Source organism: Quercus suber, unplaced genomic scaffold, assembly GCF_002906115.3.
Source record: "Quercus suber isolate HL8 unplaced genomic scaffold, Cork oak 2.0 scaffold_325, whole genome shotgun sequence".
Lineage (NCBI taxonomy): Eukaryota > Viridiplantae > Streptophyta > Magnoliopsida > Fagales > Fagaceae > Quercus > Quercus suber.
In genome coordinates, this window is record NW_027069778.1 from 154,805 (window position 1) to 179,324 (window position 24,520).

The 24,520-nt window shown below is 34.2% G+C and overlaps 1 protein-coding gene and 2 long non-coding RNA genes across 3 annotated transcripts; all 3 read left to right on the forward strand.

The window, feature by feature from the left end:
• Positions 1–170: 170 nt before the first annotated feature.
• Positions 171–3,558, forward strand: LOC136071552 (uncharacterized). The gene is made up of 4 exons (XR_010632850.1): positions 171–216; positions 436–572; positions 3,247–3,342; positions 3,431–3,558. It is a non-coding gene; the product is annotated as an uncharacterized LOC136071552 (long non-coding RNA).
• LOC136071553 (uncharacterized) lies at positions 1,125–1,786 on the forward strand. The gene is made up of 2 exons (XR_010632851.1): positions 1,125–1,479; positions 1,568–1,786. It is a non-coding gene; the product is annotated as an uncharacterized LOC136071553 (long non-coding RNA).
• A 9,282-nt stretch (positions 3,559–12,840) lies between the features above and the next one.
• On the forward strand, positions 12,841–18,195 carry LOC112032317 (calmodulin binding protein PICBP). Its single transcript, XM_024065087.2, has 3 exons — positions 12,841–13,626; positions 13,840–17,353; positions 17,724–18,195. The coding sequence occupies exons 1-2, from the start codon at positions 13,270–13,272 to the stop codon at positions 17,302–17,304; spliced, it is 3,822 nt and encodes a 1,273-aa protein (XP_023920855.2). The 5' UTR covers positions 12,841–13,269; the 3' UTR covers positions 17,305–17,353; positions 17,724–18,195.
• The last annotated feature ends 6,325 nt before the right edge of the window (positions 18,196–24,520 follow it).

Consider the following 24,520-nt stretch of genomic DNA (forward strand, 5'->3'; position numbering starts at 1 on the left):
CGACGCTCAGAGAAACATCTTAGCCCAATTGCAGTCATTTCTAAATACTCTTTCACAATCTCAGGTACTTTCAATGTTGTAATTAAATTGCATGAAATTGTGTGTTAATTGCTCCTCATTATTATGTACTACTAATACGATGTGTTTAATATATTTAGGGTAGCGAAACAATCACAATGTCTTCATTAGATGACTCTTCCACATATGTATTGACAGGTATGTCTACAAGGAAATGTTTTGCCTCCCTATGTACCAACTAATTGAATATGACAAAATCAATTCCCATGAGCTTATAATGTATTTTTTGGTACCCAATTGCTAAACTGGCTCTACAGAGCCCATCTACTCAATTTTCAAATTTTATATGATGTTAACATTGTTGAGGTAGTTTTATGGCAATCATGCTAACTTAACCCATTTCATCTCTCTCTGTAGAAACATCCTCAGTAAAACAAAGATTTATATGTATATATAATATATATAAAGAAGAAAAAGAAAAGGAGAAAAGTTGAGCTAAACGATCCTGAGGTGGGTTTGGTCTTATTACAATGGAAATGCTGTAGAGAAGCCAGGTATGTATTATTTCATGAGCTATATATTCTGATGGTTTTTGATAAAAAATTTGTGTCTTTGACATATATATATATATATATATTTTTTTTTTTTTTGGGTTATGTCCTCTAATCAGTTATATACATAATTATTATAGAGAAATTTGAAAAAGATAAGAAGAACAGATTTTCATACAAAGTGTGGGGGATGATCATGGCGGTTGCTGAGAATGCTAGTCAAAATTTTGAGAATACTACTAATGTAGTATCATTGGTGTTGGTTCTGATGGTGGGTATGTGATGGCTAATGGGTTGGTGGGTATGAGTGATATGAGGGATTTGGAGGAATTGTTGTCCAAGTTGAAATACATTGGTTGAGGAATTTGTGCCTCCTTCTGTTGCTAAAAATCATGGATACTTTGGTGCTGATGGGGTTGGATATGCTTACAATGGTGGGGTATGTAGTTTTGTTTTTATTGTCGTTTTAGAGGCTATTTGGTTGTTGAGAAAATGGATTATAAGTAGTGATAATAACGTTTTGACTATTGTTTTACCAAAAGTATGTGTTTTTTTATTTTCATACGTTTTGGTTTTTGAACTATGGAAAAACTCAATTATGCGGTAGTGGAAGTTTGAGGGTGTTGTGCTGTGTTAGTGTAACACATAGAGTTGTAAGAAATTTAATATTTTTTCTTTTGTAGACATTTTCTCAGGAACCAAGTAGGATACAAGTTTGCTCATTTTTTGAATTATTCTTAGTTTTAGAAACTGGCCATTTCTAGTTCTAATTATATATTTCTTTTATGTTTTGTGGCTTCCTGGTGTGCTCAAGAACTATTTATTGTAATTCTGATGCCAAGGCTCCCAAGAGACTATCATCATTCAACTCGTATTGCTTTTGTTGAGTTCACAATGGTAATTGCCAAGGGTGAGTGGTAATTGCTCATTTATCAATTGTTAGAGTGGTAATTGCCAACTTTGTGCTTTTTTGTAATTGACTGTTGTGTTTTATGCAGTGCCCCACATATAGACAAAGGCACCCTCGAAGCATTCAAGATAGCTATAGGAAGTTAGAAATAGTGATGTGTTGTATTGAACTTGATGCCTATTTTGTTGTTGTATTGAACTACAAAATTATAATTGGAATTGTATTCATAATTGGAATTGTGACAGGTTTGAGAAAATTTTTGAATTTTGCTAGAATAACAAGTTAGAATTGTGTATGTGACAGGTTTTTTTAGTAGCGTTTGACAAACTTATAGTTGCGTTTTTGTAATTGCATTAATGCAATTTGTCATCTGGCCCAGACAAAAGAGAAAGAAAAAAAAAAAAAAAAAAAAAACCCTATAGCCGCGCTTAAAAACGCGACTGAAGTATTGTTTGTACACGTTAAGGTGGGCCTTAGGCCGCGCTTGAAGCGCGGCCTAAGGACCAATCTTTAGGCCGCGTTTTAAACGCTGCCATACCTGGGGTTCTATAGCCGCGGTTAAAATGCAGCCTAAGCTCCGATCCTTAGGCCGCGCTTAACCCGCGGCCTAAGGGCCGGAGCTTAGGCCGCACTTAAACCGCGGCCTAAGGATCAGAGCTTAGGCCGCAGTTAAAAGCGCGACCACAGACCATCTGAGGGCTATAGTCACGACTTTTAGGCTATGTTCAAAAGCGCGGCCTAAAAAACTGCGGCTATAGGCCAAATGGGGCTATGGCCATGTTTTTTTGACCTATGGCCGCGTTTTTTAGCCGCGGCCATAGGCTCTTTTTCTTGTAGTGTCATCTGTTATTATTAATATTACTGATTTATAGTATATACTGTATGCATTCCTTATATTAATGCATATAAACTATTTAACCTTTTTTTTTTTTATCAAAATAAACTATTTAACTTTGGAGGGACAGAGTTGCAGAGGAAACTGAAGAAGTCAAGATCAATTAAGAAGGCAAGTTTTGAGGGGTCAAGTCTATCCACAAGAAGCATGGAATCTGGCTATCAGGCAAGTCCCCATACTTCTGAATCCAGTTTTAGTAGCAATGGTCAAATTAGGAAAAAATCAAGAGCTCCAAATCCAAAACCAGTCTTTTCTGGTAACAAATCTGTGAGAATTATAACAAGAACATCAAGTTTGAAACCCATGAAAGTGTTAACAAAAATAGGTTCTTTCAAATCAAAGAAAAATTCCATGGGGAGATGTTCTAACACATGTCAATTCTCGGACTCAAGCATGCGTAAAGCTACCTGTTCTTCAATATATTTGTGCCTCCTTCTGTTGCTAACAATCATGGATACTTTGGTGCTGGTGGGATTGGATATGCTTACAATGGTGGGGTATGTAGTTTTGTTTTTATTGTCGTTTTAGAGGCTATTTGGTTGCTGAGAAAATGGATTATAAGTAGTGATAATAACGTTTTGACTATTGTTTTACCAAAAGTATGTGTTTTTTTATTTTCATACGTTTTGGTTTCTGAACTATGGAAAAACTCAATTATGCGGTAGTGGAAGTTTGAGGGTGTTGTGCTGTGTTAGTGTAACACATAGAGTTGTAAGAAATTTAATATTTTTTCTTTTGTAGACATTTTCTCAGGAACCAAGTAGGATACAAGTTTGCTCATTTTTTGAATTATTCTTAGTTTTAGAAACTGGCCATTTCTAGTTCTAATTATATATTTCTTTTATGTTTTGTGGCTTCCTGGTGTGCTCAAGAACTATCTATTGTAATTCTGATGCCGAGGCTCCCAGGAGACTATCATCATTCAACTCGTATTGCTTTTGTTGAGTTCACAGTGGTAATTGCCAAGGGTGAGTGGTAATTGCTCATTTATCAATTGTTAGAGTGGTAATTGCCAACTTTGTGCTTTTTTGTAATTGACTGTTGTGTTTTATGCAGTGCCCCACATATAGACAAAGGCACCCTTGAAGCATTCAAGATAGCTATAGGAAGTTAGAAATAGTGATGTGTTGTATTGAACTTGATGCCTATTTTGTTGTTGTATTGAACTACAAAATTATAATTGGAATTGTGACAGGTTTGAGAAATTTTTTGAATTTTGCTAGAATAACAAGTTAGAATTGTGTATGTGACAGGTTTTTTTAGTAGCGTTTGACAAACTTATAGTTGCGTTTTTGTAATTGCATTAATGCAATTTGTCATCTGGCCTAGACAAAAGAGAAGAAAAAAAAAAAAAAAAAAACCCTATAGCCGCGCTTAAAAACGCGGCTGAAGTATAGTTTGTACACGTCAGGGTGGGCCTTAGGCCGCCCTTCAAATGCGGCCTAAGGACCAATCTCTAGGCCGCGTTTTAAGCGCGGCCTAAAGACTATATATTAGGCCGCAGTTAAAACGCGGCCTAAAGATTAGATCTTAAGCCGCGTTTTAAACGCGGCCATACCTGGGGTTCTACAGCCGCGGTTAAAACGCGGCCTAAGCTACGACCTTTAGGCCGCGCTTAACCCGCTGCCTAAGCTTGAGACCTTAGGTCGCGGTTTAACCGCGGCTGTACGTCTCGTTCTACAGCCGCGGTGAAAGCGCGGCCTAAGGGCTGGAGCTTAGGCGGCGCTTAAACCGTGGCCTAAGGATCAGAGCTTAGGCCACGGTTAAAAGCGCGGCCACAGACCATCTGAGGGCTATAGTCACGGCTTTTAGGCTATGTTCAAAAACGCGGCCTAAAAAACCGCGGCTATAGGCCAAATGGGGCTATGGCCACGTTTTTTTGACCTATGGCCGCGTTTTTTAGCCGCGGCCATAGGCTCTTTTTCTTGTAGTGTCATTTGTTATTATTAATACTAGTCGCGGACCCGCGCGTTGCGCGTGATAAATTTTTTATTTTGATTTTGATTTTTTGATTTTTTTATGATTGTGTTATTATTTTGAATAATTTTCAATGTATTACTACTTAAGCCCTCTTAACAGCTGGGCTCCGATATTGAATTTTAAATAATTTTAAATTCAAATTATTTTGAATAATTTTCAATGTATCACTACTTAAGCCCTACCAACCATCATTTAACCGTCATTATAGCAAAAGATCATTTCAAATAACTGGTGGATAATATGAACACCCTACCAATAATATAAGGACTATTTTAGCAAAGCATTTCATTTTAGAGAGACCTAAAGAAATATTCCAGCTTGTGTGAACTTGCAATTTAATAGATAATCCATTATAATTTGGTAGAAACCAAAAGATAATATATAAATTATTTTAGCACAACAAAAGATAATATAATCTCAATGTTATAATAGCCATTTCATTAATTGAGAGTTGGACATACTTTACGAAACAATCTAGCTGTCGAACTTGAAATTTAATTGATAATCCGTAATCAACTGGTAGAAAATATGAACAACCTACACAACCAAATAAAAATATAAAGAATATTTTAGCAAAGCCTTTTCATTTTATTTATAATTAAAAGTTAGAAATATTTGAAAAAACAATCCACTGTAAAAACATGTAAATTAACAGGTAACTTGTGAGCAACTGGTGGGTAAAATAGTAATCAAAACGGTGACAGGTGTCCACGTCAATGAACACCAAGACCTTTTTCTTTTCTTTTTTAACCTTTTGATAAATGAACACAAACACTCACATGCAAATACACACTCAAAACACTAAAAAAAAAAAAATATAATATTTTATGTCATCTATCTATAGTGTCTTCTTGCTTGGTAAGTAAGTTCACACAAGTATATTGAAGACCATTTTTCTAAGACTATTTGGAGATTCCTATCTTTATGCAATTCCGTTAAAAATTAAAACATCACAAGGTAAGACCAACCCAAAAACTTAAACTATAATAGTTTTTTAGACCAACCTCATCCTTTTTAATCTCCCTCCTTTTTTGCTTTTAATCTACCTTTGTTTTTACTCTTTCACTTTGTGTTACAACCTTCCACTTCCAAGCATGTGAATATCGGTCAAAAATTCATTAAATAACTTATTGTTCTACAATTGATTTTCTAACTGCTATAATTGCAGTTAACACCTTCCTTTTGAATGAGATCAATAGACAAAAAATAATACCAATTTTGTTTTTTTGTACTTCGAAATGTATTATGTATACAACCATGTTTTGAAGCTTGGCCTTTGGTAACAATTATTTCACAGAATGGACCTCACAAAAAGACTAAATTACTGAACTTTTTTGAGAATCAACTAAATTATTGAACTTAATGATGTATATAAGGCTACATCCAAGAAATAATTAATTAACCATGTTCTAAGGCATCAAGATGGTTGCTGAAAAATGTCTTAGACACTAATCTCAATGTTGATTTCTTTTTCCTTAGCTGCTTAAATAGTAGTAACATGACATAAGAGGCATAAATTTTAAAAAAAGTCTGCAGTTAATTAAAACTTCTCAATTTGAGGAAAATATTGCACCTACAATAGTTTAGGACGTGCTTATTAGGAAAAAAATATCACAAAAGATCCAAAGAATCTTCCAAGTGTTATGCACGGGAAAGTTAAATTGCGGTCCCAAAGAGCAACAGAAAGTTGTTTTCGGGCCCCCTAGCAGTGTTCTTACTTTTCCCCGGTGCCTTCGATACTCCCAAACCAAAAGTGCAACTTATAAAGTCTCACTATTCTGCTCTATAGTTGCTGTCCAGCAAACCTCAATTTGGTAGGACTATTGTGGGAAAAATAATGAAAGAAGCCGATATAAGTGCATCAACCAACCATAAAAATGGATTTTCAATTGCAAATTTTCAATAAATGATAAGCTATTCCAAGTCCAATCAAAGATAGGTTGCAAAACAACAGGGCTTTGAACATTTACATTCCAAGTTATTTCCAATCGGTCAATGGGCATAGTTGCCTAAGGCAGAAGGTACAATTTCACCACAACTAATTGGGTATTAATCCCACCAATAACCTATTTCATAAATTAAAACCTCCCTTAAACATAAAAATAAGACACAGAAGAGATAAATGGTAAAAAGGAAAGTATAAAAATAGAGGAACCTAGGAAAAGTCCTACTATGGCTTTGTGCCAACTTGCAAAAGAAAATGCAAAAGTATAAACACAGTGTTGGACATTTTTCTTAAGGTTCTGTCAGTCTGAAAATACAATGTAAAAGACAATGGCTAACCAAAAAGAAAAAAAAAAAAAACCAAAAATAGTCCCAACTGGCTAAACAGTATATGCAATTAGACAAAAAGTTATTGTCTTTGTGAGTGCAAACAGTGAGTGAATTCCATTGGTTAAGCAAGTCAAGGACAATGTAAGCTTTGATCTCTCAACAATCAAAGTTCTTTATTCATAATTGAAGGGCTTGGTTTACTCCATCTCAAATTCTCCATAATTCAACTTTAAGCGGTTTTGGACAATTGTTTTGTCCATATTTGCTCGTGATCTTGAATCAACCCGCCTGCACTGATTGGTCTTGGACGACCCACAGCGACCCAAATTATCGGGCCAATAATGAAGATTCAATTTTGAATGTGTGTTTTTCTTCCTTATAATCTCAGAAACCGAGTTGTGTGTTCAAAACCAAGCAATAAACCATTACTACCAATCCATATAAATCAAAAGACAAACCACTGGCAGTATTTCTACAGCTTCTGTCAGACAGTGCACCAATTAAAAACCACAACAACCATAACAATCATCCACACCACACCACAAAAAAGGCCATAATAAAATGTAAAAATGGAAACCAAAAACATCAAGCAAAATAATGGAGCACAAAAAGAACTGGGGTTTAGAGATACCTCAACCGAATCAGCCAGATTCCGTAAGTATTTATATATTGTGAGGAGAGGAAGACAGCAAGGAAGGAACTTAGATAAGCGGCCATTACTGGGAAACCATAGAGCAGGGAGGTGGGGAGATTTTCAGACTCTTTGGTTGTCCTTGAAACTGTTACTGTGAAACCGTAGAGCTGAAGAGTAGCACTGAACTCTCTAGTTGTCCTCACGCTGTGCTTCTCACACACAACCCTTTAGGTTTCCACGGTTTCAAATCTTTCCATTAAGTTGAAAAGGCTTGGGCTGGGCTTTATGGTGGAAGTAAATACATAAAGAGTGGGCTGGGATTTATTGTGCAGATTTATTATAGGGCTGGGATTTATTATTCTGAAATTTGTAAAAATTGTTTTAAAATTGTAGGTTAAAAAAAAAAAAAAAGGATTGGGATGACATGGCCGCTGACATGGCACAACGTGAGCGCAGTGACATTAAACTCTACGCTTCAGCTTTTAGTAATATATAGATTACTGATTTATAGTATATACTGTATGCATTCCTTATAGTAATGCATATAAACTATTTAACCCTTTTTTTTTCGATCAAAATAAACTATTTAACTTTGGTTTAGAATCCTCGCATCTCTTAAAAACTTATTCTATTCTTTTGAGTATATGGCTCACAAGTAATAGAAATTAGAAAGTAGAAATGAAACCATCTATAGTCATGACTCATGTCACATGAATCACTTATCTTATGGTTGGAGTTAGAAATATAAATGGAAAAGAAATTAATGATTTATGTTAGACATTTGAGTGTAGGAAAAGCCATCTAGGTGACTATGACCTCATGGGACTAGTATTTAAAAAGTAATAATATTATTATAAAATAAAATCCAATGAGAAACCATTTTGGATCGTGGGTTCTAGTTAGTTCAACTAGTAAAGTCTCTGATAGTTGTATAAAAGATTTAGGGTTCAATCTCTGCCTACACCAAAAATTGATTGATGTCTTGGTCTGATGATAAAGAGCTATCATCAGGAGCGGACGCCATAAGTTGAAACTCTCTCAAAAAAAAAAAAAAAAAAAAAAACCATTGTGGACCATTAATTTATGGATAGATAGCTAAAATTAAGAAAGGGTAAAATGTATAGTAGACTAACAGTTGCATGTAATATCCCTATCACATAAAAGTGAGAGGGATGTCATATATAATAGTTAAACGAAGTAATAAATCAAGTTCTAGAGTAGGAGGGATGTCCATTGGTCTGGTTGGTTTGAGTTTGGGCTCGACTCAGAACCAACCTTATCATGTCGGGTTGCAGGATAGACGACCTGCCGCCGACTGTGAAAAACCGCAGGTCGAGTTGAATCGGGCTCAAGTAGACAATGGCCAGCTCCGACTTCGTCCAGAAAACACAAATCAAGAACCAAACTTTGTACAAATTTCACAAATTTGAAAGAATAAATCTCTATTGATGAACACATTTACAAAACCAAACACCAGTAGCCCACAAATACAAAACAAAAACAGAAATAGAGAGAGATGATAGCAGATTTGCACTTTCAAGTGACTCAAATGAAGAGAGAAAATGACTAAAAATCAAACCTAAGCCAGGTATTTACTTATCAATGATGGGTGATGGAGGAGATTTGCAGTTCAACGATGGGTGATGGAGATCTGCAAATCAGTGATGGGCTGGAGGTTTTAGCTATTGAGTGTTAAGAGATCAAGAGTGAGAGAGATCCTAGAGACTGAGAGAGAAAAAAAGGACTGAGAAACAAATAGTAATGACTGAGGAGTGTAAGGGTTATATATCACGGTCGAGTTAGGTGGATCGAGTTTTGGAAGGGAAGACCCGCCACTCGACACAACAGAATCAGGTTAGGAAGGCAAGGACCTGCCATTGATTACCAGGTAGTCAGGTCAGGCGGCGGACGGTTCGGATCCGGTTGGTTAAGCTGAGTGAGTCGGGTCTACTGTTTTGTTGGACAGTCCTATTCAAGAGTCAAAGAAGAGGTTCTGTCTTTTTCATATATGTGCTAGTGTGCACTATGCCACATATGATTCTAAAGTGATGCAACAATTGTACCTTAAGCAATTGCACAAAGGTAACTAGAAGTGTCACATGTTGACCAATAGTCAACTTTGTCATCTATCTTAAGAAGCCTAACAATGAGAAAGTTTAGGAACATAACAAAATGTTAACATTTTCACAAGACTCTTACTTTCATTGTGGTGGATTCTAGTATAATCTAGACCATATATAAGAGGATTTTTCTTTTTCAACTAGACTTTTTTGTAGTTCAAAAATAGATTCATTAATGAAGGGTAATTTCATTTAGAAATAAAATTATAAATGTCAAATAACAAATTTTATTTTGAATTCAAAAAGAGAACTCCTAAAATTTAAGATTTTTTTCCCTTCACGGTCAAAAAAGAAATTACAGTTATTATTTATCTCTAAAGTTTATCATTTTTATTTGTTTAAAAAAAAAATATTTTTAAATTATAATAAATACAAATTATTAACATTTACTTTAAAAAAATAGTAGAACATGAGAACATGCGCATGAGCTTAGAGGCTAACACCTCAATTGATATGAAAATTAAAGTTACGACAGCAACTACCCTCACAACTATTCTTGTGGACTTAACCATGAGATTCAGCTGAACAAGGTCTACTTGTAACTGGTGGATAGGGTAGCTGAAGGCACCCAATAACTATTGTCATAAGTAGATTGAGCTTAGCCCTTAACAAATCATGGGCCGTGGTTGGTCGTTCTAGTTCCTCAAACACAATACTAGTGACCCTTTTAAGAGCAACTCAAGCCTAGTTTCACTGGATCAATTTTTCGTTCCTGTGGCTAAGCTAACTTAGCCACTCAGCCATGCATAATCCCAAGCACGACCGTACATAGCATTAAAGCTGAAGCCCGTTGAAGATGAGAAGCACGACTGAGGTGTTCAGAGCAAGTGTGAGCCGAGTAGAATTAAGCCATGCAATTTAAAAGGAAATGTATGCATATGTATTGGACAATCTCAAAATCAATTTTGGTTCTTCTAAGAAGGGTCCAAATGTCTATTAGACCAACCTAAACAATGCTTAGTCAACCACGTTTGCTTTGGGTCCTAGAAATCTTTGTTCTGTAAGTAACTATTTTCTATTTGGGACAAGTGTTCCCCACTTTCATTAACTACTAAGATAGTTTATTAAATTTAACACTTTTTTCCATTATTTTGATTATAAATTTACTCACCAGACACATTACAATTATGCAAAATGGCTTGATATGTGTATGTATTACATCTCATAAAGTTAATGTGTTTTTTTTTTTCCATATGATTCATTAAGTTACTTTAGGTTAAACGCAATTAAGGTTTCAAGTGCCCCCCTCTCAAAAAAAAAAAAAAGTTTCAAGTGGCCCATTAATTATTGATATAATTTCAATATATTTACATGTAACTTTTTAATCAAGTCGTGCATTGCACAGGCACAATACTAATTCCATTAAAATTATCAAAAACTCTATTAAACTAATAACAAAAAGGTAAGTATCACAAAACTAAAGCACATGATAATTTCATATTCGAATAGCATAAGAGAACCGAAATTGTAGCATAGAACAATCTTTTTTACATAAAAAAAATTCTTGATAGATGATGCTAACACTTACACATAATCAAATTCCACTGAAATTATGAAAACAACTTGCAAAACTAATCATAAAAAGGGATATATAACTAAAATAAAGCGCAAGAGAACTCCACATTTGAATAACATACGATAAGAATAGTATCTTTCAGTTATCTATTTTATAATTACGTGAACAAGGATTTAAAATAAATAAATAAAAAGAGCCCTTGCAAAGAGACTTGGATGGTAGATTTAAAGAACTTAAACCACGTGCCATAGATCCAAAGATCCAAGTTCTATTTGCGGCAATTTTAGGCATTTATATTCTAACACATACTTTTAATTGAATTTAAATTTTATTTTATATTTAAACTCTTTTTTAGAATCTTACAACATCACATTATCTTTAAATGATAGAATAAATAGTTCCATAAATTATAATAAATATTTATTAATAATTACTATGATAATTAAATTAAATTTTTAATATTTCATAAATAAACATAATCAAAATAAATATCTATTAATAAATAATTATCATAATTATTAAATTTTAAATTTATATTAAAAAATCTTTCTATTTTATGACAATCATATATATATATAAAAGGAGATCAGAAACTGCTCTGGATTTGGGTCCCACTTTAGACACTTGTTCAAAGCAGATTTGAAAATCTAAAAGAAGAAGGAAAAAAAAAAAAAAAAAGATGATTGATCCAGCCAGGGCCCTTTGATCCCCGGCAATTACGCTTGGAATTATTTTGGGTCCCACAGCCAGCAAAATGTTTTTGGTCCCACACTCATTGATGAGCATTTTAGCAACGCGTTTTCTGACTACTTTTTAGAGCTTCCCTTCTGTGATGAATTGGTCAGTGCGAACAATTATTCTCAAATCTCAACCATCAAAATTAACGATTTTTTTTTTCTCTCCTCTTTTTTAAGTGTTTTGCTTTGGCAAAAAGTTTATGATTATAAAAAAAATATATATGAAATAGGTCTAAATGTTCGAGCTGGAATTGTCTAATCTTGATCGTATGGTCTTGACTGTTGACTCTTGAGTCCACCTACCGTTTAGTCGTTTGATCCAGATTACAGCCCTAATGCTCTAATGGACATTTCATTTTAAATGTCATACATATTTTATAAAAGGGTTTTGTTTATTGTACATTAATGTATTTATATTTGGTTTAGAGCTTGCTTAATTAGTTAAAGTGTGAACAATCTATGAGGGAAAAAAAAAATCCACAATTTATGGATCTTTTATAAGAAAAAAGATTTGCAAATTGTAATTCAATCATTTATTTCAAATTCTAAAATTCTAAAATATTAAACCGCCTTTTTTAATTGAAAATATTCATGCCAACATGTCTTTTTTGGGTCAACAAAGCTGAGTAGTGAGGACTTTTTTAATCTCTTTCTCGACAATATTTGTGGACAAGAATGATCTGATAATCTCATGGGTATCTCATTCAAAATTCTGAGTTAATATTTTGTCTGTCCCAATTTGTTTATTTTGTTTGAAAAGTCAAACTTTTTAAGAAAATATCATTTATTATCTTGGTTGTCTTATAAAAATGTATAAGTTTTCAAAAACTACCCTTAAATAAATTTATCAGTTTTTTTTTATTTTTAAAAGAGTTATTCTTAATGAGGTAACTAAAAAGGTTCCCTAATTAGATTGATTTTTTTTAAAAAAATTTGTTAGTTTTCTTTTCAAATAGTTTTGAAAATAAAGTAAGGGTATAACAGTAACATTATTAAATTGATGACTTTTATTTTTAGAAACATGACAATATTTTGAGATATTCTAAAATAGAATAGAAAACAAACAAACTGAGATGGGAGTATTAATTATTTATTGGAGTTCGAATTTTCTATAAGCATGATAGTTGTACAAGGAAAGGGATAAGGATTTCTCTACAATAAATTCAGTCCCTCCCATCCAATATCCACCAAAATGAGGTAAGGCCAAGAAGAAGCTTTAAAAATAAAACAAAAAGAGTCAATCAGGAAGGCCAAGTCAATAACTCTCATTCATGGTACAAGCCAAGGAATCTCGTGTCTCTTTCACAACCATATTCAAACTTTTGACTTGCCAAGTCAGAGCTGAAATTTAAGATGAAGTTCCAAGAGGAAGAGGAAGAGGAAGACTAGTCACCACAGGCAAGCACAAACTTTAGAATCTCTGATTTTTTGAGCCATTACAAAAACTTTCCTTGCAATAATTTTCATTAACCAGACAGCCAGACTAGCACCTTGCTTTTCTTCAACCAAAAAAAAAAAAAAAAATGAATTCTAAACCATAGAGTAAAAAAAATTATAAATAATAATCAGCCTCCATAACATTACCATATTGAAAACTCTATTGCTTTCCCTATCCAACTACAAATTCAGAAGAAATGATTCCTAACCAGCTTGAAAGTGGAGCTGATTTTCATGGTAATTATAGTTCTGCAGAATCTGAGATGTTGTCAATAACCAATGAATCATCTTTTTATCAGAATCAAGAAAGTAGTGACATGGGAGGAACAGAGCCAAAGAAGAAGCTGAAGAAATTGAGGTCAGTCAAGCTTTCAAGATTGCCAAGCTTAAGATCATCCACAAGGAGGGCTAAACCCCGATCCAATCACCTTCCCATTGTCTTCTCTGCTAATGTATCAAGCTCAGGGCAGTCAACTCCATTTGAAATGTCAGATGGATCTCCAAATTTTGTGAAGGCCACAAGCAGTGCAGATGCAAAGAAGGAAACTTCGCAGGTAAGCATTTGTATTTCTGTATCTTGTTTTGGTAAGCAATGATTCAAGTAAAGGGCATTCTTTTCCTTTTTCTTTCAATAAGTGGGGGAGGGGGATTCAAACCCGGGTTCTCCTCATTGGAAGAATCAGGAAATGTCATTAAGCTACAAGGTTCTTGGCAATTAAAGGGTGTTCAAATTGTTTGATTCCATATATTGTTTTTCTTCTGGGCAGAATTCAGTGACAAGGTTGATAAGGAGATCAAGTTTTAAGCCTGGGAAGAGTTTAACAAGAATGTCTAGTTTGAGGTTCAGGAGGCCTTTGATGAGTAAAAGCTCTGGAGGGACAGAGTTGCAGAGGAAACTGAAGAAGTCAAGATCAATTAAGAAGGCAAGTTTTGAGGGGTCAAGTCTATCCACAAGAAGCATGGAATCTGGCTATCAGGCAAGTGCCCATACTTCTGAATCCAGTTTTAGTAGCATTGGCCAAATTAGGAAAAAATCAAGAGCTCCAAATCCAAAACCAATCTTTTCTGGTAACAAATCTGTGAGAATTATAACAAGAACATCAAGTTTGAAATCCATGAAAGTGTTAACAAAAATGGGTACTTTCAAATCAAGGAAAAATTCCATGGGGAGATGTTCTAACACATGTCAATTCTCGGACTCAAGCATGCGTAAAGCTACCTGTTCTTCAACTCTCAAGAACTCCAAATTCCCTGTCTCCTTGGAGCTTTATCCTGGAGGGCATGAATCTGAAAGAACTTCAATCATGAAGGTTTGTCGATATACTTACTGCTCTCTTCATGGCCATCACCATGATGATTCACCTCCATTGAAGCGCTTCATATCTACTAAGCGGCGTTTATTGAAGACCCAGAAGAGCATGAAACGGGACAGTCAATTTCTTAAAGGCAGCCGGTCTGGAAATATGAAGAAAGGAATTCAAACAAAAAAAATGGTCCACAATGGAGATCCTGCAGCTCGTAAATCCCGCAGAGCTATCTCTCCCATTGAAGAAAAAGCTGGCAGGGACTTCACTGTCAATATATATGCTGAACCAGAAGCCACATCAAATGCAGTTGGCGCTTCAGGTGGAAAAGATGAAGAGGCTAATTCCATTCTCACTGATGACATGTACAATGGTGATTCAGAATCATTTGGCGAAAATTTTAAGGGCAATTGTTTAATTGTTGAACCACCTGATGGATATAGAAGACCAATCCTTGATAGATTTGTGGAATCAATAGGAAGTAACAGTGTGGTCTCTTCTGATATTGATCATGAGCCAATGGAGGAAGAAATTACAGGCGGTGAAGAAAAGAAAGGATGTTCAAACGATGTAGAAGGCAAGATGCAGTTTAAAAATCAGAAATATATCAGAATGTGGCGCTTGCTATATAAGCATGCAGTAATAGGGATTGATGGAAAAGTTGAAAACCAGCATCATCTAGACGGAGTGGACAGTGAAGAACAAGTGGAAGATGGCAACAACTTGATTGGAATGAACAACTCTAGTTCTTCTGAGGATTTTTCTGAAACAACTGAAGACACCGTTAAGGAAAGTCACGATGCATACCAACAAAGGAATGAGCTCAGCCAGATTGATGCCATTAAGCTGGTACAAGATGCAGTCGATAATATCCTTCTCCAAGACTTTGAAGATAACTCAACTGATGATCAATCAATTACTAGTAGCACAAGTTCAGACCAGGAACTCTTAGGAAAGAGTCATGGTGAGGGTGGGGATCGGAGCATGTCAGATTCCAGCGAGCCTGCTAAAGACAGTATGATACAAGATACAAAAGCAATATGGCTCAACATCGATACTATTAGTACTCCCAAAGACGAGAAAACAGCATCTGAGGTGGGAAACAAATCCGACAAGAAAATGCTCAAGGGCTGGAGCAATTTGAAAAAGATAATCCTCCTCAAGAGATTTGTCAAGGCAGTGGAGAAGGTGAGGAATTTCAAACCCCGAGGACCACGATATCTATCTTTGAAGCCTGATCCAGACGCAGAAAAAGTTAATCTGAGGCACCAAACAACAGACAAGAGAAAAAACACTGAGGAATGGATGCTCGATCATGCACTTCAACAGGTCATTTCTAAATTAGCTCCAGCTCAAAAACAAAAAGTAGCACTGCTTGTAGAAGCTTTTGAGAAAGTACTTCCACTTCAAGAAATTGAAACTAGCCAGAGGTCCAATGCAGCAGTTTGCACTCGAGCAAATTCCATTCAATCCTGTAATGGTTTTTCAATTCAAAGTGGAGAAGAAACACGTCAAGAAAGAAGTTATGAAGAGTCTGCTGAGAACTTGCCAAGAAAAACATCATATCTAGAGAAAGAATTCAAAGACTATCCTGACCAAGTCGGTGATTTTCTTACAGACAAACAGCAAACTCCAGTGAAATTTTCTGAGCTTGGAGCAAATTTGGAGAGTTGCTGCATTAAAACAGAACATGACATTCTTGCTTCTCAAGCAACCGAAGAAGACTGGAAGGAAAAGCAAATTGTTGCCATCAATCTTGATAAGGTGGACAACAAATTCATTCTTGCTGATGATCAGCGAGGTTCCATCAACAGTTGTTCACCGGAGGTCAAAGTCCCCAGCTCATGTGATGAATTCTCCTTGAAGCCAGAGGACATTGTGAGCACCTGTCATGAAGAAGTTCAAGAGAATGGAGATGTCTCCAGAGAATTTACTTCAAGTTCAGGACCTTGCAACAGTGGTTCTGAATCAACGGCAACCCAGGAAGAAAAAGGAGGAGCTATGCCAGAATCTCAGTCCCTTCCAGGATTTTCTCCAATTGAAGAATCTAAGCATTGTTCCACCGCTGAGGTAGTAAATGATACACAATTTGAAAAACAGAAAAACATGGGGCTGTGGGGCTTAGTATATAAGCACATGGCATCAGCTCTTGCAGAAAATGATGAAACCAAGCCACATCTTGATGAAGCAGGTAAAGAAGAACAAGCGAGCAATGCCAACTCATTGCCTGTAACAAGCTTCTCCAATTCTTGTCAAAATTTCTCAGAAATAAATCAAGACATGGAAATGGATGACAAGCCAGATGACCAGAAGGTAGAACTCCAACGTATTGAGGCCATTAAGCTTGTAGAGGAAGCAATTGATGAAATCCTTCTTCCAGAAATGCAAGACCACTCAACTGATGATCAACAAATCACTAGTGGCATAAATCAAGATAAAGAGCTCTCAGAAGAGAAACGTGGTGAAGGAGGGGAACCATTCATCTTGAAGTGCAAAATTTTGGATAAAGACAGCTTCGTGGAGTCTGAAAATACAGATTCAGAAGAAAAAAGGCTCATATCTGATAGTGTCAGTACCCAAGAAGAAGAGAAAACAGAAATGAAGGTGGGAAAGAAATCTAACCAGCAAATAACAAGGAGCTGGAGCAATGTGAAAAAGTTGATCCTACTTAAAAGATTCATCAAGGCAGTAGAAAAAGTACGGAGATTTAATCCACGGAAGCCACGGTATTTGCCTTTGGAGCTGGACCCTGAAGCAGAAAAGGTTCATTTAAGGCATCAAGACATGGATCAGAAAAAGAAAGCTGAGGAATGGATGCTTGATTATGCACTTCAACAGGTGGTTGCAAAACTGACTCCAGAACGGAAAAGAAAAGTGGAACTTCTTGTAAAAGCATTTGAAACAGTCACTCCAACTATTGGAAGTTGAAAGGCAAGACGGTGCAGCTTCATATCATGCAAAACTGCATACAGTCAAGGTAAATACAAAGAGCCTCGACTTTCCTTTTCATTTACATAAGGCAGTGCAAGAAGTCCCATAGTGTACAAAGAGAAGTATGATATTAGTAAAATGTAGATCACAAAGTTTCATTAAAGTAAGCTAAAGAGAAGAAACTCATAATAATAGGGACACATTAGCCACTTAATGCCCTTGTTCTGATCTAAAACAATTATCTATTAGATTGCATAGAAGTTTCTACTTATGCTAAAAAGTATCAGACCATCCATACATTAGTTCAATCATAAACTAAAGAAATTCCTAATTGATGTGCTCTCACAAGCGACATCTTAAATTCATAATGTATATTTCTCACGTGGAGTCTCATTCTTCTTTTCGATAATGTGCAGGTAAGCACAAAAAGCAGCTACTTGGTGGCGATCAGTGGACATTGCCCTGTAGTATCAGTCTGAGGGGAAATGTTCCAAAGTAATAATCTCTGAAAGTTAATCATTCTGTCATGTAGGACACAAAGGATAACACATAGATGCAAGTTGTGAGTCAATAGAGATGGTAACCTCTCAGCTGAACCACTGAACTGTTATTTATTCTGTCATTTAGAACACAGAAGTATACCCCATAGATGAAAGTTGTGAGTCAATGGAGATTGTAAGCTGCATGCCCTCTTTTTTTCCTTTGTGATTTTTTAGTCTTATTGAAATCTGCATATATTGTGAAGAATAAATAGAAATACAATGATAAAATTTGTACTTGGGAGTTGCAATTTTGTAGTGTATCAAAAACTGTTTTATAATGAACATTGTAATGCAGTAATGACTCAAGAGAATCGAACAAGCACAGATAGTTTATAGCCAATACCATTTCATCCTTGTGTAAACGCTTCTTTCCCAACTCTGAGGCTAATGGATTAGCCATAGATTGAACAACTTCCTCAAATTAATATCTGGTTTTGCACTATGAAATGGAAGCACATGAGCATTTATATCTACGTGTTATGCAATTTATCTACTCATCCTCTCTTTTCAAAGCAGAAACCTCATCCAGTAACTCACTTACAGTCACATGTAAATACATATCTTAATATCATAATCCAAAAGTAAACACTTATCTGTAGTTTTGTATGAAGTGAACATTAAAAAAACAAAAAGGTAATATTCAGGAGCTAACAGGACTTGGGAACTGATTGCAGAATCAAACCAACTAGATGAACAGCTCTAGGACAACATAGACTAAGTGCCCGTTTGGTTCCACTTTAAGGAGCCAAAACACACTTTTTTCAGCCCAAAACCCAAACCATATGTTTGGTAAATTATTGCAAACGCACATTATGAAAAAGTGACCTATCCAAATATGAAGGAGACATGCCTTATTGTGTGGCAGTTGGGGAGCTGCAGTTGCAAAACGCAACAAATGCAAAATAATATTACCATTGGAAGGTGCATTCATTTCCCAAATTGCCCATAGTTTTTTCTTGAAAACCCAATTTTAAACCCTTTATTTTAAAAGATATATTACGCACCGTGCAGCCCTAAAACCAGATCTCCATTGTGCCGACAGTAGTGGTTCTTCTTTCTTTTTCTTTCCTTCAAATTCTAACCAACTGAACCGATTGCAAAATTCTAAATCAAATGTACAATTGTAAATCATACCAAAAAGGCACATTCTTTAAATTGAGTACCAATTGTTCCTTGTGAGTGCTAGATAGATGAATTAGTAAAGTCTTTTGCCCTAGAAAATAGGATCTAAGAAATCCCGCCTACACCAAAACCAATTAATGTCTTATTCAAATGATAAAGATCAATCATTATAGAGAAATAAGTTTCTCAAACTTTGTATTTGAACAATCAACCCTTTCACATTAGGTTTGTGACAAATCAAATTTTCTATTATTATTTTTCGTTACAGTGACACAAATTCAATTGCATGATGTGCACATAGTTTCTAACTTTCTATCAAACATTAATAATTTTGAAATATCATTATTATCATGCACATATCGGGTAATTAAATTCATCAAGGTTTAACAGAAAATACAAACAAGCTTAATATGCAGGAGATTATTTGATAAAATTATATAGTCCTAAGAACAAATTGAAACTCACGGTGATTTTTATTTTAAATCCTAAAAAATATATAACTTTCCAAAACTAATCCCTGTACTTTAAACTCAAATAAAGCTAATATAAAAATGCTATTGATTTTTCAAATAAAGCAAACCGTAAGGTTGAAAATCATTGTTCTAAGGTTTTTGTGATGAACATATAACACCAAAAAAAAAAAAAAAAAATCCTATTTCTCTACAATTTTACAAATAGGATTTCTTTTTTTATTAATTTGTTTTCTTTTTCTTAAGGAATTTCATTAGAAAAAAGTAAGGCCCAATAACAACCCCATGGGCTTGAGTTTTAGATAACGAAGCACTTTTTTTAGAAAGATAACAAAGAACTTTGAAGCATGCAAGGCCCGCATTTCTTTTTCAGATAGAAGGCCCAATTTTAATTGCCCAGATTTCTGTGGTTGGACTTGGATACTCTTGGTCTTTTTCCTATAGATATGGGGTAACACCCCCATGGGCTTTTTCTTTTTTACTTCAATAGTTTGGGGGGAACACCCCATGGCCCATGGGTTTAAGTTATGCGGTATAAAGCACAATATTTTAGAGATACAAATTCATAACTTTGAAGGATAAAGGGTTATAAGAAAAATAGCACTGGATACCCTAAAAATTTTTTCAATATTTATATATCTGCTAGTTTAAATATATTTATAGAAAATACCTATACAAATTAAGTCATAATCGTATCAAAATATATGTCAGTGACAATATATGTATATAAAGATATAGAAAAATATAGTAGATTATAAAATTTAGTATAAAATTCTTTTGTGTAAATTATAAAAATATCTCTCCAAAATTTATTCCTTTCTATTATGTCATTTAATTTTTAATTGTTTAGATCATGTCTCTACTATTCAGCAATTTAATTACAACCTTTTCTAATATGTTGTTAGAAAAATGTCAAAGAAATGAGCACATGATATGTAGTTTGCGCGTGCACAAACACACACGCGCACACACACATATATATAACTAGGTGTGCATTTGGGAATGAATTATAAATTAAAATTACTTCACTATTCAACTTATTTTTGCTATTATTCATGGGCTTCACTGTATTATTTCAACTAACTTTTATCTTTATCTACAGTACTTTCAGCAATAATTTTTCAGTTTCAAGAAAATAAGCAGTATCCAAACACACCATAGATTTGAATTTTTATTAAAAATTCATTCTTTTTCATTGTTAGGGACATATTTTATGTAATTGGCTAATCTTTTGACAAAATGCACTTTACTTGTAATTTGATAAATTTATGATGGGTTTTAGACTTCAAGAAACATGTTGTTCAAGTCAAGTGTTAAAGCCATGAAGATATGACCAAGAAATGAGCGAAGAAGAGTTATTCATTAAAACTCGACAGTAATCTCAACAGAAGCTGAATCTGTCAAGATCTACAAAGTCAAAATTTCCAGATTTGATTTTTGGCCCTAGCTAACATGTATGTGTAGGGTTTCTTTTCTCACAACCCTAGACATATATAAGACTTATTTTAAAAGGCCGTTATACAAATAGAACATATGCAGAAAGTGCTCTAGGTTGGTATTTTGGGATAGACCAAAGGGTTTGGTAAGATCCCTTATACTTGTAACCGTTTGTCATTGATAATAGTAGATTCTTGGGAGTGGTGACTTGGAAATCACCCAGTGGGTTTTTATCTCGGTGGTTTTTCCCATTCGTAAACAAATCACCTATGTCAAATTTATTTTCCGCTGCATTTAGATATTTTGGTGATTTGTTTGTGCTACGACAGTATTGCATGAAATTTGATCTAATTAATTAACTTGGATAATTAATTAATTAATTTGCAATGAGTCAATTTATTTTAACCCAACATTCACCATGGAAACTCTGATCTAAACATTTCATCAAGCAATCTTATTAAACCTTTTTGATACAAAATACGATTATAGATCTAGGATTCTTAAATAGTATTTTAACTCTAGATCTAGAAGTTGACATGGCATTTGTTACATATCATTTAACATTTTGAATATGGATACGTAATGATCATTTAAAGTCTAGAAGACTGATTTTTCTTAAATAAATTCTCTTTTAATGTTGATTACAATGATTTGAAGTGATGGTTCAAAATGAAGTTGTGGTTAGAAGTTGAATCTAACTTTGTAGATTAGTGAAGGGGTTTAGAAATGCCTTGCTTAAGGGGACCTTTATATGTGTGTGTGTGGTTATTTTTAGTTGCACTCATGCATATGCATGAGATATAAAGTAGTTTATTAATTATATGTTTATTTGAGCAGAAGCCGATTTTTCTTAAATCAAGTCTTTTTTAACGTTGATTATAACTGATTCGAAGTGATGGTTCGTTAAAATTAATAAAATAAAATCTTATAAAAATTAAAACATCATACATATAAACTTATATTAATTTTCTTTTCTAGGATTTTGCTTTCTATTTAAAAAAAAATTAATTAATTATGTACAAATATTTGAGTGGGGGCTTTTTGAACCAATTTCTTGACGAAAATACATGGTTTAAGGGTAATGAGTGGCAACCAATAATATGATTTTCTAGTCACTTAATGCTTAATTGCTTTAATAAATAGCCTATAATTTTTTATGCTTGTATGGGCACAGTTTGCAACCCAAGCCCAATATGTATTGGATGGTGGGTTAATGAGCCCAGCACAATAACTTTATAAAGAGTAGGTCCAAGAACTAGGCCCTAGTAAATCTAACAACGGCTAGGAAGTGTTTGAATGACAATCATGCAAGAACCAAATACGTAAGATTGAGTGAATGTATTTTCGAGGAGGCAAATGTTTGTATAGATCAATGAAACTGATTACAAGTGTAGTTTTAGTTGCTACAATGCTCTTTCTCTATTTTTTCTGATCCTTCCTACTTTCAGGGATTTTTCACATTATATACCTCATTCCTGGTGATCTTGGCCCTCCACTTGTCAATCATCCAACTCACTACTTGAGTACCCGTCCCATCAAACACCATTTCTAGTTCTTTGTGAGTTGCGGTGATCAAGGTGACTCTATTCAAGAGTCCTCTCTACATAAATGCAACCAAAAAGGTAGCTGCAGTGCATTTAGTGCAGTGGTGGTAGCTTTTTTTTCAGATATTCCTAAATTCCCGTCGTTCTTTGTAGGCGTATGATGTCCATCTTTATTGTTGGAGCTTCCCAGAAGATTACCTTGATCATAGGGATGCTGATTTGGGTCACGTTCGTCACATCCGAGGAGGGGCTACTCCTCGGATCACCTTCCATTTATTCTTGACCTGTGAAACTTTCAAATTAGAGTCCCCCAGGATTATTTTTCCCTTCTCAGACCATCCTATGTCCTCGAATCAAGCCCAAGGCCCAACATGTGATTTTGGGCCTTTATCCCTACAATGCTTTATCTATATATATATATATATATATATATTTGCTTATATAATTTTATTTAACATATAAAAGTCCTCGAATCAAGCCCAAGGCCCAACATGTGATTTTGGGCCTTTATCCCTACAATGCTTTATCTATATATATATATATATATATATATTTGCTTATATAATTTTATTTAACATATAAAAGATCTCAAGATAAGAAAATTAATTATGGAATAAATTATTTAAATTCTTAAAAATATAAAATATAATGATGTTAATTTCTTTTTTCAAAGTATACATAACGTACTTTGGTTAACAAGTACAATAAATTCTAATGATAATATTCCAAGAGTAATGTACAAAAGGTGTGCTCAAAGGATCCTAAATCAAATAATTCTGATTAAAACAAATTAAAATCTGTGTGATATTATTAGAAAATAGTCAAAGTCGGAAGAATAAACATAATTTATTATAACCATTTAAATACTATACAAAGAGATTGTTTTCTAGGAGTAAAAATATACATCAAAAACATTTTTAACAAAGCAATATATTATAATTCAATATGATATGTTTTAAAATGAACTTTATTTTGAGAACGTACTTATCTAACAATTTTGTAATATTTATTCATTTTAGATGTAAAGTAATTCGATTTCATTCCTATTGGATAAATACATACATGAGATGTATCTTGTAGATATATAATATTAATAAGATTTAGGTCAACTACAACACTCCAAGGAACATTTTTTGGCTTCGTAACTGCCCGGGTTAATTATGTGATTTTGATTGGATAGGATAGTATGAATGTATATCGTGTGGGCATGTGTTGAGTTCTACATTAAGTGTTTATTGGAAAAATCGTGGCAATATAATTGATTATGAGGCTTTATTAGTATTCTAGGTAGCGTAAATGTGGCTCTCGAAAATAAGGGTGTGTTGTGTGAGCTTGTGACTCTCACATCGAGTATTTTATGGGTAGATCTTGGTCATAAATTATTATGATAAGCTAACTGTGGGGAATAAATATTCTTTCATTCCTTGTTCTTTTATCTTTTCTAGTTAATTTATTGATTTTTAGATATAAGAATAAAAATTACTAAACTAAAGAAAATGAAGGCTAACTATATATTTTTGTATATTTAGGCCGGTATTGATATAGCTAAAACAACAAGAACAAATAATGTTATGAAAATCATCATTTTTCAATGAGTAAAACATAATATTGAGTAGTTTTAATCGAGTCGAGTTGAAAACACTATTTTTATGTCAAAATGTGTAATTTTTGCATTTTCTCAAATTTATATATTTCTTTTATTGTCGTAATCACCGGTTCATCGTTGTTATATCAAAGATGCTTTTTTTATTGTTATTTGGAATTAGGTGGTAGATGGGACATGATAATATGATGCTGTTAATGTACAGAAATTCGGGTAGATTCTAACTTAAGAGTCAAAGGAAATTAGTGCAAAAGAGTAAAGACTGGGTTTTGAACAGTATTAATTAAGAAAGATCGATCATATAATTGGAGCTTTGAGTTTCGGTTTGGAGATGGCTGCATGTGTTGGCAGCCTAGCTATACGACTGGTTGGTAGTGGAAACAACATGTTGTAATGAATCCTAAAATGTTTGGACCTACAGCTTGCAGTTGCCTTGAATTGGTTCTGGCAGGTTGATAAGGGAGCGCTCGGTTTCTTGCGAATAAAAATCTTATG

Bases quoted from the DNA above. Each gene is read 5' to 3' on its own strand.
- LOC112032317 (XM_024065087.2), top strand. From the start codon at position 13,270: ATGATTCCTAACCAGCTTGAAAGTGGAGCTGATTTTCATGGTAATTAT. The intron at 13,627-13,839 runs GTAAGCATTTGT...TCTTCTGGGCAG, and splicing joins CAAAGAAGGAAACTTCGCAG to AATTCAGTGACAAGGTTGAT.